At 37.7% G+C, this 16,300-nt stretch overlaps 1 protein-coding gene across 1 annotated transcript; it reads right to left on the reverse strand.

Moving 5' to 3' along the window:
• Nucleotides 1-2,558: 2,558 nt before the first annotated feature.
• LOC121987303 lies at nt 2,559-16,014 on the reverse strand. The gene is made up of 3 exons (XM_042541166.1): nt 15,496-16,014; nt 2,727-2,774; nt 2,559-2,647 (listed from the first exon to the last, which is right to left on the reverse strand). Exons 1-2 carry the CDS (start codon nt 15,850-15,852, stop codon nt 2,745-2,747), a joined length of 387 nt encoding a protein of 128 aa, XP_042397100.1. The 5' UTR covers nt 15,853-16,014; the 3' UTR covers nt 2,559-2,647; nt 2,727-2,744.
• Between the last annotated feature and the right edge of the window lie 286 nt (nt 16,015-16,300).

Raw genomic sequence — 16,300 nt, forward strand, 5'->3', positions numbered from 1 at the left:
GAACCAACAGTATTTATAGAATTATTTTTCAAGATTCAGCTAGGAAGTGAAGCCTATGGTAAGTTCAGCAGCTTCCATGGTTGCTTGGTTGCTACCTGGGCAATTGATGGCGTAAGGGACAGTTTCAGGGTGATTGGTTCCCTAACTCTCCTCCACCTGACAATTGAGGTTCAATTTACAGGGGTTGCTACCTCTTTTCAGCATCTGCTTTACCAATTCCCCATCACTCCGAGGAGCCTCCTCCTTTCCATAGCCACACCAACATCGTGGTGTCGGGTTATGACAGCCATTCCGATTCTCCTCGATCTATATTGTCATGCAGTCCTCATTCTTCCTCTCCTCAAATGGCGACCAAAAAACTAGCAGCATGGTTACCTGGACCCACTTTCAAATGTTAGGGAAGGGTCATTTGACTCGTGACCACTTGAGCGAAGTACTATTGGCGATGTAGTAGAAGAGATAGTTTAAATTGACAATTTCTCCTGCAACTTCCATCTTCTGTCACCTAGCAACCAGTGCGGCCACGGAGGCTGCATTGGAGGACCTCTCATTTGCCAATGGAGCTCAAGTTTTTACAGTTCACTTTAGGAATATCATGAGATCTCAATATCATCCTGCTTTCAGTCACCAAATCCTGAAGGAAGAGGAACTATGCTTTGCTCCTTTTCACCAAACTTGAAATCGTGTATTCCACTAAGCTCTTAAGCTTAAAGCCCAGGGCTAAACAAATTCTTATTGGCCTCCTGGTAATGCATCAAACCAGACCTTCTATGTTTTTATTTATTTATTTTTTCTTCTTCTTCTCATAGCAGGGAAGCAGAATTTGATCATTTAAGCTATGCATCTCCCTCATTTCCAAGGTTGAATGGGCAACTCATCTGTCTGAGTTTAGGTCTAATTCTTTGGAGCAACTGACTATTTACGAAAAGTTACTCTTTGTTCCCGAGTGACTGTCAGTTTGCTTTCGTTAAGGGAAGAAGGGCCAGAACAATTTTGCGTGTGCCACAGATGTAAAAAGAAGGAAACTTGTTACAATTAAGCTGAACTATGAAAATAATTAGTGAAAATGTAAATTGGAATGCTCCTTTTCATGTTCAACTAAATGATCATCATACGGTATGGATTTCTTAGATCTCACAAATTCTTGGCCAACTATGTAGGCAGCTTCCAGATAATGTTACTGGAAATTGATTGTTTTTTTTTTTTGTGGCAAAAGCATCAGATAAGGTAATCACGTATCACCATACTTCTTCATTCTCATTACAGATGCCTAGAAAATTGTCTAGTGTCTGAAGTAGGGCATCTTGTCAAGGGCAGCATGAGCGAGTTACTGCTCGAGTTTTCAAGCTTTCTAGTTCAAATACGATATGATGCTCTTGTTCTCCAAGGCAAGAAGCAAGACCTGTCATCTCCACTTTCTTATTATTGAGCAGGTTATGTATCAACCTGTACAAATCTGCCCTCGCATACCTGGGAAGACTCAAAATAGAAGTGAAAATTTAGTTGGGGCCTTTGGTTGTTCCAATTCAACATTACCTATCCCTCATTTTGCAGTCCAACTTGGAGATCATCGGCTAAATAAAGATTATTGCCAACACTGCCGATGTCATTTTGTCGACACTCCACGACAAATATCTTTTAATTGAGATAAAAATTAATTTAGTTGGGGCCTTTGGTTGTTCCAATTCAACATTACCTATCCCTCATTTTGCAGTCCAACTTGGAGATCATCGGCTAAATAAAGATTATTGCCAACACTGCTGACGTCATTTTGTCGACACTCCACGACAAATATCTTTTAATTGAGATAAAAATTAATTTAGTTGGGGCCTTTGGTTGTTCCAATTCAACATTACCTATCCCTCATTTTGCAGTCCAACTTGGAGATCATCGACTAAATAAAGATTATTGTCAACACTGCCGACGTCATTTTGTCGACACTCCATGACAAATATCTTTTAATTGAGATAAAAAATTTTTCTCAATCTATTTTGATTACAAATATAAGTCTTAAAAAATATAGTGTTAATTTTTTTTATATATTTTTACTTTTGTTTGCTATCCATTTTATTTATTATTTATTTTTGAATTATTAGGAAAAGATAGTCATTAATTAGGTGATTATGTTTTTAAAATATTATACTAATGATAAATTAAACAAAAAATATTTTTTTTTGAAAAAAAATGAGAAATTTACTTCAAAAGGCATCGCCCCTCCACACCTCCTCCTCATCTACCTTCACCATTTCTTATTGTTGATTTGAATGAACAGGCTAGTGATCCTGGACTAAGAAAGAATATTCTCAAATGTAATATAAATGACAGATCGTTATTTCAAATAAAATCAAAGGTTAAAATATAAATTTTTAAATTTATGTTCGTTTTCAGCTACTTAAATTCAAAATTTAGATTTTGAAATTGATCTATATTAAATTTTAAAAATCAACCCTCTTGCACTAAAATCCTGACTACACCACGGGAGGAAATGACATGTTTTTTAACAACCAAACCAAAATCCAGTCATCTCCTGGTATAATAGAACGATTTAGACTACTGGATTCGTAAACAAGCAAAGCTTACTAAGAAATGTCACAAGTGAAAAATCAAGGATCACAAACTTACTTTGATATTGGAGAGCAACTCCAAACTGCATCTCGAAACACAAATATGGGTGAAAATTAGTTTCTGGAAAATATTTTTCATCCAAAAAGAAGTCTCTAGAAAACCTGGATCGAGTGCCAATGTCACTGGTTCTTATCTTCAGCTTTCTTTGGCTGTAGAAGAATGAATATCTTACATTAACAGGGCTAACAATCTAATTAGAAAAGAATGCAATGGAACCTCAATGAATGAAACAAAGCAGAAGATGGATAACAGATGATATAAACCCATCAAAAAAATTCTTGATCTTAGTAATATGATTTGTGTTTTAACGGAATAATCTATGTTTAACTATTTCTAGAGACTTGTAAAGAAACCAATGTATCTGTATGCAAATGTAAAAAGCTCAGAATGTCATTACCAAGCTAAATGTTGTTTATGCAGTTATCAACAAATAGACAATATAACAAAGAGATGGTGACATATAGGGTTGCTGATAAAAGATGCGAATACATGGCTGATTATTTCTCCTAAATTGGGTTTCATAGCTGCCTCAATCACTTTGCTCTTGTTTTTCAATGCCTTTGATAAAAAAAAAAAAGGGAAAAGAAAGGTTGCACAATTCAACTAGGAGATTAAAAAAAAATCACTAAGTAAAAAATGGGTGGTCAAGTTGTTGGTTTTTGGCAGAACTTGCTCTAAAAGTTCTCTACAAAACCAACAAAGTCTTAATCCACTAGGTGCGATTAACTATATGGATCCTTATACATCATTGTAAATTTTATCTTATTTTATTATTGTTAATCAAATCTTTTCTGGCATTCCTCTCTTTCGTTTGATGTGCATATTTGTCATAGTTTCACATCATGTAACTGGAACATTTATTGACCGTCCAAGTACATGTCCATACCATTTTAAATATATCTCTCAAAGTTTTTCCTCAATAAATGCAACTCCGACTTTCTCTATAATGTTCTCATTCCTTATTCTGTCAATCCTCATATGTCTACATATCCACCTTAACATCCTCATCTCTACCACTTTCATCTTCTGTTCATTTATAAGTCATAGCCCAACATTTAGAGTCATATAGCATTGTATGTATGTCGTTTTATAGAACTTCCCTTCAAGTTATAGAAGTACTTTATGATGATATAAAACACCTGACGCTAACCTTCATTTTAACCATCATGCTTATATTCTATGTAAGACATCTCTCTCAATTTCTCCATCATTTTACAAAAATGATCCTAAATACTTAAAGTTCTTAGTTTCAAGCAATTCGTCATCTCTTATCTTAACAAATGTCTCATTACTTCTAATATTGCTAAACTTAAATTTCATATATTATATCTTGATTCTACTAGGCTCTAAAACATTAATGTTTCCGTCAAGATTCTAGTTTAGCATTTACTCCTTCACTTGTCTTGTCTATCAAAATAATATCATCTGCAAATAATATGCACCATGGTACATTATCTTGAATGTGTATAGTAGTTCGTCAATTATTAGTGTAAAAAAATAGATATCCTTAGTAGAAATACTTCAATTAATCCTCCAAATATTTTTAGGTCGTTACATCCTCATACATATTCTTAATTAGTTCAATAGATGTTATGCTAACACCTCATTTTTAGAATTCTCTATATAATTTCTCTTAAGACTCTATCATAAGTTTTTTTTCTAAGTAATATCACATGTAGATCTTACTTTTATCATCAATACTTTTCAATTAGTTGTCTAAGAAAATGCATAACTTTTATTATCGATCTTCCAAGCATAAACCCGAATTGATTTTCGGTCACTGTGGACTCCTTCCTTAAATCTTTTTTTCTATTACTCTTACCCAAAGTTTGATGGTATGACTCAGTTTAATACCCCTATAGTTTTACGTCTCCTTTGTTCTTATATAAGATAACTAGATTACTGACCCTCCATTGATTAGGTATTTTTTTTTATTTTCAATAATTTTATAAGTCATTCAATACCTTATTTCCCTAAGCACTTTCATACCTCTATTAAGATATCATCTGGTCTCATAGTTTTTCCACTTTGCATCCCTCTTAAAACTTGTTCTAGAAGTTTAAATTCTACAATAAAAATTTAAATTTCTATACTCATTTGACCAACTTAAATTGCCTAAGTTAAGTTGGTCACCTAAACTTTTATTAAAAAATTGATGGAAATATATTTTCCACTGCTCTTTTATTTCTCCATCATTTAATACATCAAATTGCCAAAGTACCATATTGCATTTATCTTTAATACATCTTATTTGGCTAAGATCTCTTATTTTCTTCTCTTATTTCAGTTATTTTATAAATATCTCTTTCCCCTTCTTTTATATATAAGTTTTGATAAAATCGTTCAAAAGTTTCATTTTTAACTTCATTCACTGTTTTCTTAGCCTCTTTCTTGACTATTGTATATTTTTTTAAGTTTTCCTCGTTCTTACAAATATATAATTCTTTATAGGTTATTCATTTTTTCTTCACTTTTTCCTATACTTACTCATTCTACCACAAGATTCTTAACTTAGTGATGTATGTCCTTTTGACTCACCGAGTACACTCTTGGCTACTATTTTCAACTTTGATATCATCTTATCTCATGTTATATTAGAGTCACTGTATATTTCACATAATGTTTAAACTCATACATTCTCCTTAAATATGTTTTGTTTCTCATCATTTAACTTCCACCACTTAATTCTAGAAGTCATATATATTTTCCTTCTATTAATACTATGATTAAGGTATATATCCAACACTACTAACCTATGTTGGCCAGTTAAACTTTCTTTAAGGATAACCTTAAAATCTTTACAAATCTTTCTATCCCTCTTCCTAACCATAAAAAAGTCAATTTGTGATTTATTATTCCCAATGTTCTAAAAATCGGCTTAAGTGACCTCTAGGCGTTAGGCACTAACTAACCACACCGAAAATATATTAATCGGCTAGCCTAAGCAGCTTTGGTGCCTAGGCGGAATTAGGCGGCCCTAGGCATCGATTAATCGGCCGAATCGTCTAGGCTTCGTGGAAATAGTGTAGGGTTTCCATGATTTTTTTAATTTGACCTTTTAAATTTAAAGCTAAAAAAAACTAAAATGTAATATTTTTTTTATTGGGCTTAAGTTTTATAATCCCTAAACTTTTGTCCAATAAGAAAATCGATTTTTTGGCTTGCCCTAACGGCTAGCACCAAACTTCATTTTCAGAGTGAATGAAGAAGCCCATATTTGGGAGAAATTAAAGAGTTAAAAGGCTAGAGAAATCAATTTGAAGACAAATATGTTGTTTGATTCTTGGAAGAGATTTGAATTGAAGGTTGGCCAAAGCCTCATCCTTTGGAAACTTCATTTCATCCAACACTCAAAATATTTATTGAAGTTGAAAGGTAATTTGTTTTAATTTTGATACTTGTAAATTGAAGATAATTTGTTTTATTTATTATGTAATTTATTATATAATTTATGTTAATACTGTGGAAACAGCCTAGCGGCGCCTAATCCCTGCCTAGGCAACCTATGCGCTGATCTAGGGCCCGACTAGCGACGCCTAGTCTCTGCCTAGGCAACCTATGCGCTGGTTTAGTGTCCGACTAGCGCCTAGCGAATTTTAGAACCTTAATTATTCCCACTTTTGAACGTGATCAAGCATTCTTTTTTCTTAAAAATGTATTAGCTAATATAAGATTATATGTTATCATAAAACTCAATATAGTTTTTCCTTTTTTATTTCTTGTTCCAAACTAATAACCCCCATGCACCCTCTCATATTCATTATTTTTCACTCCAACATGTCAATTTAGATCGTCTCCTATTAAAAATCATTTCATTTGACAAAATATTTTGTAATACCTCATCTAAGTTATCCCAAAATCTTAATTTAGTTTCTTCATCTAATCCTACTTAAGGTGCATATATGCTAATTACATTCAGAACTTCTTTTGTCACTACTATCTTGAGAGCTATAATTATATCCTCTTTCTAACTACTTTAGCAACTTCATCTTTTAATGAACTATCTACAAAATACCCACTCAATTTCTTATTTTACTCTTTCCTATATACCATAACTTAAAACCTGAATTCTCTTTCATTTTTATCTTCTCGCCTACAAATTTAATCTCTTATACACACAAAATACTAATTATTCTCCTAATCACCCTATCTAGTACCTTCATTTCTTTACCAATAAGGATTCCTATATTCCATGTTCTAAATCTTAGACTATTAGTCTTCCTATAATGTTCGTTTTTATCCCACCTAAGGTGTGAGAACTCTTATCTATTTAACACTACACCCAAATTCTCATAGAGATGTAACAATCTTTGCCGATATGTTACAGTCATACCTGCAATGTGAATTCTTGCATATTTAGTACTACAATCGAGTTCTAGAGATGTAGCGGTCATTCCCAAAATGTTACAGTTGGGACATGCAACATGTTTCTTCTAAGGAATAACCTAGCATTAGTATAATAGTTTAATGGATTCATTCATTTTGTCATAGTTTAATGCCGGTTGGCAACCTAACGCAACCCTCCTTTATCTAGTCTTAGGACCAGCCATGACTAGGTCATCATGGTGGAGTTGCTCTAAAAGTTCGCTAAAGAACCAAAAATAATTGGCTCATCAATGCTGCAAATTTACTTGTTACTATTACCCACTTGTATTTGATTGACAGACAAACTATTTCTTACATAAAGCATGAAGATCACTTCAGCAAAGTTTACCATTTTCAAGCACAATGCATTTCAAGTGGTGAGATGGTGAGACAGAAGAAGTAAAACTAGAATCAGGAAGCCCAAAGCAAAATAAATTTGGAATTGCATTATCAAAACTAACTCTGATTTATTAAGAAAACAAGCAAAAGATAGAAGTCATGCTAACTAAAGCTTTGCTCACATAAAAGAAGCCATTCTAAGTAAAGGATAGCTTTAAATTCTCATCCTCTGATATCTTTAAACCTCACTGATCATTCTACAATTCTTTCTGATATTTTTTATTATCATGGATTCTGCTGATAAAACTAGAAGATATTTTTTCAACTATTAGATCCTCATAAATTGCATCTATCAGATCTTTTCAACTATCCGATAGAAGAAATGGTACCTTGGTGAAGAAAGGACACGTAGAAATATGAGTGAGAAAAGGATTAAGAAATGATTGTGGATAATACAGATTCTTCTTATGATCAATTAATATGGATTATAGGCTTATAGTTTATATTCTAGGTCTGGTTCTCTTGCTTTTTTAATTATAAAAGAGTTAAGGAATGGGGCCGAAAATCTTGTATTCTGCTAAGATTAGCATAGAGAAAAGAGGATAGGCCAGAAGCACCTAAGACACTTTGTCTGAATTTATATAGATTGTTAGTATATCTCATTCATCAATCAGTAAACCCCATGGTCCGTGGACATAATACTAAGAAGATTGAGAGGAGGTGGAACAACTTCAATCAGGTCCAGTAGAACCTGAAACCATAAAACAGATAACTTGCTATATCATTAACATGATTAGCATGATATACCATGGATACAGACTGATAGAATATCTCTTTCTTCATTCAGCGAAGACCATGGGCACAACAATCTTGAATTCTGCTAAGATTTGCATAGAGAAAAGAGGATGTGGACATGGCATAGAGAGAAGAGGATAGGCCAGCAGCACCAAAGCACTTTGTCTGAATTTATATAGATCATTAGTATATCTCATTCTTCAATCAACAAAGCCCATGATCCATGGACATAATACTAGGAGGATTGAAAGAAGGTGTAACAACTTCTATTGTAGGGTCCACTAGAACCTGAAACCATAATCATGCCAATGAAATAGATTGATAGAACATCTCTTTAGCATGCTGAAAAGATTTAAGGAGTAGCAATTTCACTAATGTTCAATAGAACATAAACTATAAAATGGGTAATTTGCTACATCCTTGGATAGTCCGATGTGTTAGGACCAAAAGTAGCTAGAGGGGGGGGTGAATAGCTCGTCGCGTTCGCTCGTTGCTCGGCGTTGCTTGTTTCTTCAAAGATGTGCAGCGGAAATACAAAGAAACAATCACACAACGCTAACACGGTTGGTTTACTTGGTATCCACCTCACAAGAGGTCACTAATCCAAGAATCCACACCAACACACCCACCCTCCACTAAATAAAACTCTCCTTTATGATAACTACCAAGGGCGGAGAAGCCCTACAAGACTCAATACAAGAAGAGAGGGAAAGGATACAAGAAATACAAGCTTACAAGCTTACAATGAGTATAAACCCTAACCCTAGCTTCTCTTCTTGGCTTTGATCCGCCTCTTGACTTGGAGAACTTCCAAGATCCTTCAAGAAGCGATCTGAGCTTTGGAGTCTTGTGGAGGAGCTGGCGAGAGATCAGGAGGAATCGGAGAAGAGACGCAGAAGGAATCGTGCGCTGCGGCCTTTATCGGCCGCGGCGGTCGGATCCGTCGATTCGAATATTCCCGATCGATCGGGAGGCTTTGGATCGATTCACGGATCGATCAGGTACCGCGCTGGATCGATCCATGGATCGATCCAGCGCTATCGCAGCGGCAGCGTCATCGATCGAGGCTCTGTCGCTAAGGAAAGGCTTGGATCGATCCATCGATCGATCGATTTCTTGTTTTGCCCAAAACCAAGTCCAGCCTACCAAACCAACACTCGGTCAACCTTGACTGTTGGTACATCATGCCTAGCATCTGGTCACCCTTGACCTGCTTGGGTCAAGTGTCTGGTCCATCCTTACCCACTTGGACTTTTCTATTCATGCAGTATCGGGTCACTCCTTTCGACCTACTTGGACTTCCATCGGATGTCGTCATCCCATCCTTTGACTGTCGTATTTCCTTGTGCAGTATCCATCGATCCTTTGACTACTTGGACGGATGTCCGATCGTCCTTGATCCATCGGATTTTCCCTTGCACCCGCTTCACTCACGGGCTTTCAGCTTCACTCACTGGGTTTTCCATACACGCCTTCACTCACTAGGACTTTCCTTCCGGCTTCACTCACGGGACTTCCAACACCTAACCTCGATTAGGACTTCGCATCAGTATCAATCTTGACCTACTGACTCTTCTTCAATCAATTTCTTGTTGTCAAACATCTAAACTCAAACCAAGACTCGGCTTGGTCAACCTTGACACGGGATGTGCGCAACAATCTCCCTTTTGATGTTGTTACCACAATAACGACATACCATACGTAGTTAGCCAATCCTATAGCCTCGATCTTCGTACCACAAGCGATGAACACATAAGTTAAGCTCTTCGTTCTCCCCAGAGGGCACACTCCAGGTAATGGCTTCAACTTACACCCATTCATGGTCCTTCGTTCTCCCTATTACATGCATACCCGTCTGGGGGCACCCATTGCGATTTTGGGTATCGTATACATAAATCCATTTGGTTGCCCCTGAAGAGTTGCTGCGTCGTTGTTCTGTCACTCGTCTGTGATCGACAACACGATAATGAAGGTCCCGTACCCCGTTTTTATCCTTAACTTCTCCTCGATGTATAAATATACAACCTTGAGCATTTTCTAACCCGGTTCCCACTGAAATAATGAGGATATATCCCGTTTCGAGTTAGCTCATCGTAGTATTTTTTTCTGAGAAGGTTAACCACCTTGGGTTAATTTAATTTTTCATGTCTTTAAAGTCCTCCCCAGACATGGTGGTAACTTAACGTATTGCCAACAATGACTTGGAATCCCTAAACCTTGAAACCCAATTTAGAAGTTTTGAGGTTGAAATACTCAAAATTTAAAACAAACCTCAACCTAAACTTCAAGGAAGCCTTGTTAAATCATTCTTTTCTTGTATACATCTTTTAGGGGTTTGGAATGGTTACCTAGACTCAAAGAGGCTCAAAGATGCTGAAATCTCAGCCAAAATCAGCAACTTGGATCGATTGAGTTGAGTTCAATCGATTGAACTTACGAATCGATCCCCGATCGATTGACTGATCGATCGGTCGATCCGATTGGACTGGTCGAATCGATCCACGGATCGATTGGGCACTCGATCGATCCGTGGATCGGAGCTCGATAGTTGCTGAAATTCCATTTCGTTCAACTTGTCTAGAAAATTCTCTGAAAATCATGAAATTTCGTGTAGACATTATTTAGGGCATACCTAATCATGGAAAAATAGTTTTCTATGAAAATACATCATATTTTCAAAGATTGACACAAGATTGAAAACTTGCTAAAACTTTAGCGTTTTCTTCAAGTTTGTGTCTAACTATTTAATGGTGATTACTATCAAAAGATCGCCTTCACCATGGTTTTCCAAAAGCATTTTTAAAACATTTTTAAAACCAATATTTCATCATGTTCCTTGGGCATAATGCACATGACTTGTACATTAGCTTTCCCAATGATGGGAAAAACATAACTATGTGTTTTGATGAACCTAAAAACTCAAAAGAATGCACTAAATCAACATCTTGAGCTTTGTTCATCATCCTAACATCTCACTTGTATCTAATGTGCATTAAACCACATACAAGTCACCTTATAGTCTTTGTGAGATGTAGATTTTGGTTTTGCCCTAATTAGGGATCATGCATATCTATCTAGGCATTTTAAAGATATTAGACATCCACCTAGGATGTCACTTGTTAATAAGTGTTGCTAAAATGCCATTTGTCCTTAATTACAAGGAATTAAACTAATGCATGATAATGTTATGGCATACATCAAAATAGAAATAATTTTCAAAAGAAAATATCCTATAACTACATGATGTATGAATGTCGTGACATGGTATTTTTGGATTTTTCATAATAAAACATGAATGCAAAAATAAACATGATGTCATGGCATATGATGGGCAAACAATCATGGCAAGATTTAGCATAAATAAAATATACCTAGATTAACTATCTAAGTATCCTTAAAACCCTAGCTAAACTTACAACTTAAACCTAGATTGCCCTAAAGTGCTTCAAGAAAAATGCCAAAGCCTAAATTGGCATTTCTAATTCCCTTGATTAATTTATGCCAGTCGAAATTAAGCATATCCTCAAATGTTGGCATATTTCATCTTTCACAAAAGTAGCACTTTTAAATTAAGGCCCGGATTGCCTTAAATTTCCCAAGAACATACCAAAGTCCCAACTTGGTAGTTCTTATGAATTTCCCAATATGTGCCATTTAAGATTAAAATCAATTCTTCCACCATTAGGCACATTTTACTCTTTCAAGGAGTAAATAATACTTCCATTTCATTTTCAAAGGTTAACAAACCTTGAAATGCTCATTCAAAGTTGGGTTAACTACCCTTTTAATCGGAGTTGACACTCTCAACCCATTTATGGAGTAGAGAAAATGCTCTAGGAACCCAACACCTATTGGTGCTCCTTGGATGCTCTAGGTACTCACTAGGGATAACTTCCTAGATACCTTCCTAGTGACCTTGTTGGGCTTCTTGTAAGCCTTGGTCACATTTTCTAGGTCGACTCTAGGGATAGCCTCCCTTGTGACTTTCTTAGAAGTCTTAGTCACTTTGGTTGCAAAGAGACTTCTAGGGATATCTTCCTTGTATCTTGACTTGACCTCTAGACTTAGGGTTTGTTCCATAGCTATATGGAACCCTATGATAACTAGGCACATCCCTTTTAGCTTTAGGTTTGTATCCCAAACCTCTATGGCCATTGGATGGCTTTTGTACCCCTAAACCTAGGTATGCTCATTTTGCCCTTTTAGGATATTTTCCATCCTTTTAGGGTCTTTTCAATTTTATCAAGTCTTGACCTCAAGACTTGATTTTCCTCACTAAATCCTTAGGCTTTGGTCCATGAGCATTTTGTTTCTAGGCTTGTAACTATGGTCCTTAGTGTGATTGCCTAGATTTTATCTACATTCCTAGCCTTAGGGGTAGTAGTTTTGGCGTGTAGGGCCACGTGCTTTCCTTAAAGCCCTCATGCTTTATCCTTATGGTAAATTGCATTAAAATGATAAAAATTAGAACTATCGTGCTTTTACCATAATGTAAAGGTAGGCTCGATAAAGATACCTTCTTCTTTACCTTGCATGGGCCCTCCCCTCGACCTAAGGCTTCTTCTCGAGCTTGACTCTGATAACCTAATCTTCTTGATTCTGAAGGCGTATCTGACTAATGGGTGCCTTGTCAGCCTTTTTGCACCGGCCCTTCTGCCCTTCAATACATAGGCACTTGCTCTGTAGTCCCCATGTTACTAATATGATTTTATTAATTGAAATATTTATACCTTTGCTTGTAGGGTGGCATTTCTTGGATCCGGAGGTAGCTTCCTCTTGATCGGACCTTGATTCTCCTCCGTTTGATTTTTCTTGACTTGTGGGTAGAATCTTCTTCCTCCTCTTTGTCTCACCGACCGTCTCTTCCTCTTCTTCTCACCCTCCCCTCGATCTGGGGTGGAGCCAATCGTCTTGAATATGATATGAGGTCATCATCTCTGCCATTCCCTCAGTTGCGTTCCTCGAGGACTGGCTTCGATTTCCTCTTCTGAGGTGAGTCGAGTCCTCTCAAGAGTCCTCCCTCGTCTTGCTCCAAGAGTCACCCTCCGGATACTTCTGCTTTCGTAGATGCAGGAGATCTCTTCAGTAAGCTTAATTTGCCATACCCTTTCGTCGATTCTCGATTTCCTCCAAGGATGGTGCTAGCACCCACCAGTCAGTCACTTTGTCACTTTCGAGACCTCGACTGCACTCTCCTGCTTTTCTTGAGAAGTAGCGCCCTATTGGAGGGCTCAGATCTCCATTAGAAACCATCGCCTTATCTCCATCATAAAAAAGTTTTCGATTCTTGATTTCAAGAATCGAAGCGTCGGAAGTGTGCGGTGAGCCACCCTGTATCAAATCCAAGTCCATGGAATCAGATGAGCTTCTTGAAATCTTTGACTTTTGATGAATTTGACTTCTTCACCTCAACTTTTCTTGTTATGCTTGACCTTCCTGATGATGATTCCTAGGCGTGAAGAGCCGCCCTTCGCTGCACCGATACTGATTAATCAAAGTAGCGAGGGGGGGTGAATAGTCGTCTGCCGCTCGGCGTTGGTGCTTTCTTCAAATGATGGAAATCACGAAAGAAACAATCGCACAACGCTAATGCTCGTTGGTTTATTTGCATCCACCTCACAAGAGGTGACTAATCCAAGATCCACCAACACACCCACCCTCCACTAAATAAAACTCTCCTTTATGGTAACTACCGGAGAAGCCTACAAGACTCAATACAAGAGAGAGGAAAGGATACAAGAAATACAAGCTTGAGTATAAACCCAAACCTAGTTTCTTGGCTGATCCGCCTCTTGACTTGGAGAACTTCCAAGATCCTTCAAGGCGATCCGGAGTCTTGTGGAGGGCTGGAGAGATCCGGAGGGTGAATCGGAGAAGAGGCAGGAATCGTGCGCTGCGCCTTTATCGGCTTGCAACGGTCGGATCCGATAGATTCAACGTTCCAATCGATCGGGGAGGCTTTGGATCGATTCGCGGATCGATCGGCGCTACGGAAAGCGCTGGATCGATCCACGATCGATCCAGCGCTTATCACCCCCAATCGATCCATCGATCGATTGATATCTGGATCGATCCACGGATCGATCCGACATCTCTATTCGAGGCTTGGATCGATCCAGCGATCGATGAGTTTTGCTCACTAAACCAACACCCTCGAACCCATCACCCTGTCCGGTCACTCCTTTCGACCGCTAGACTTCCCACGTGTCACTTCTATTCACGCCAGTATCCGTCATCGACCTACTGACTTCCACGACGTTGGTCAATCCGATATGACGATCGTCGATCCATCCGGATTTTCCTTCGGCTTCACTCACTGTGGCTTTCACCTAGCTTCACTCACTAGGGTTTTCCATCCGCTTCACTCACTGACTTTCCTTCCGCCAGCTTCACTCACGGGACTTCCATTCTACCTAACATCCAAGACTTCCCATCAAGTATCCCACGACCTGCCGACTCTTCTTCAATCAATTTCTTATTGTCAAACATCTAAACTCAAACCAAGACTCAGCTTGGTCAACCAGGTCAACCTTGACCTGAGGGATGTTGCACCAACACGATGCACGAAGCTACCATCAAAGTGAGGTACCGGGGAGGGGTCGGACCATATTGAGTCTATTGTATGTAGTCTTATCCTGCATTACAAGAAGTTGTTTCCGCGACTCAAACCCGTGACCTCCAAATCACATGAAAGCAACCCGTAATTTGTTATATCCTTGACATTATCAAAAAGAAAATAGTTGTAGCAAGTAGCAACTACCAGCATGAAACTTATGTTTAATTAAATAATCATCATATTATTGTAGATAATGAAAAATGACAAGCCTTTCCTGAGAGTATAGAGAATAAAAGGGCATGCCTCATATTTCAAGATAACTTTTTAAAATATTTTATATCTTTCCTGAGAGTATAGAGAATTGAATGATAATCTTATTTTATCATTTTGAACACCAAAAGTCTGAAAGTATTCCTCCCAACACTCAATCTCCTCTTGTGCTACATCACTTAGGAGCATCATAAAGACAATAGTGGTCTCGTATTCCTGTTTTGATCAATAAGACCATCAAAAATGTTTCGGCTAAAACATTTTGATGATCCACATTGTCGGTTTTCTATTGTCAAAATCAAAAGATAAGTCTTGAGCATCATAAACAAAACGGTAGTCTCGTAATCCCACGTTGACTATTGAAAGGTCTTCAAACACAATGGTATATTAGAGGAAGAAGTTAATAAATCGACTCAATTTTCAAATAAAGAAAAACCAAACAAAAACAGAACCTAAAACATGGAGGTAAGATGGAGAAACGGTTGACTGAGAGGAAATTAAATGTGAGCTCGAAACCTAAAAGAACATCAACAAGAAGCACGCACCTTAGTACCCGGGAATGACTGGTGGATCTCCTCCTCGGGGATGAGCACGGGCCACACAACTCCGGCTTCGCGGAACATTTGCTCGGTTTCTAGGAGCTGCCCCCGGTCGAGTATCTGCTTGCGGATGACTTGGGCAGGAGTAGCGGCGGCGTCGATAACTTCCTCGACACCGTTGACGTAGGTTACGACTACCCGTGGCGGGCTGTCATCCGTGCGGCGCTGCAGCTCGACCTGGCAGGTAGGGTTGGACTCCTTGGCCTTGCGGCCGTTGCACAGCGCCAGGATCTCCACGCACGCCGCCTTCCGTGGGTCCAGCGCATTGAACTCCACCCGCACCTTCGACAGAAACTTCAACATCACGACAGGTCAGAACGGCGGCGATGGTTGAAGGAGATGAATCGCCGGAAGAAATTTTGGGGTTGGATCCCGATAACCCTAAACTCTCGGATCAACTCTCAGTGTGGCGGCTGGCCGGGCAGGGCGTCGGCGTCTCACCGTTTGATAGGGGAAATAAATCCTTTTGATTTTATTTTCTTTTCTAAAACAAATTTTAGATGTTTTTTCTATATAAATTTTAGTAACACATTTTTTTTAATATATTTTTATTTTATTTTTATTTTAGACCTTTTCTTGTGAAAAAGATAATTTAGGTCTCTATTAAATATATTTTTATTTTTTTTTAGACTTTTTCTTTTAAAAATGTAGTTTAGGTCTCTATTTAAAGAGACGTTATGTAATTTTGGAGGACAAGTAATTTTTTCTTTTAATTAATCAATTTCATTTGATTATTGGAGGTTGATCCCCT

The sequence above is a fragment of the Zingiber officinale genome, chromosome 5B (assembly GCF_018446385.1).
Source record: "Zingiber officinale cultivar Zhangliang chromosome 5B, Zo_v1.1, whole genome shotgun sequence".
In the NCBI taxonomy this organism is placed as follows: domain Eukaryota; kingdom Viridiplantae; phylum Streptophyta; class Magnoliopsida; order Zingiberales; family Zingiberaceae; genus Zingiber; species Zingiber officinale.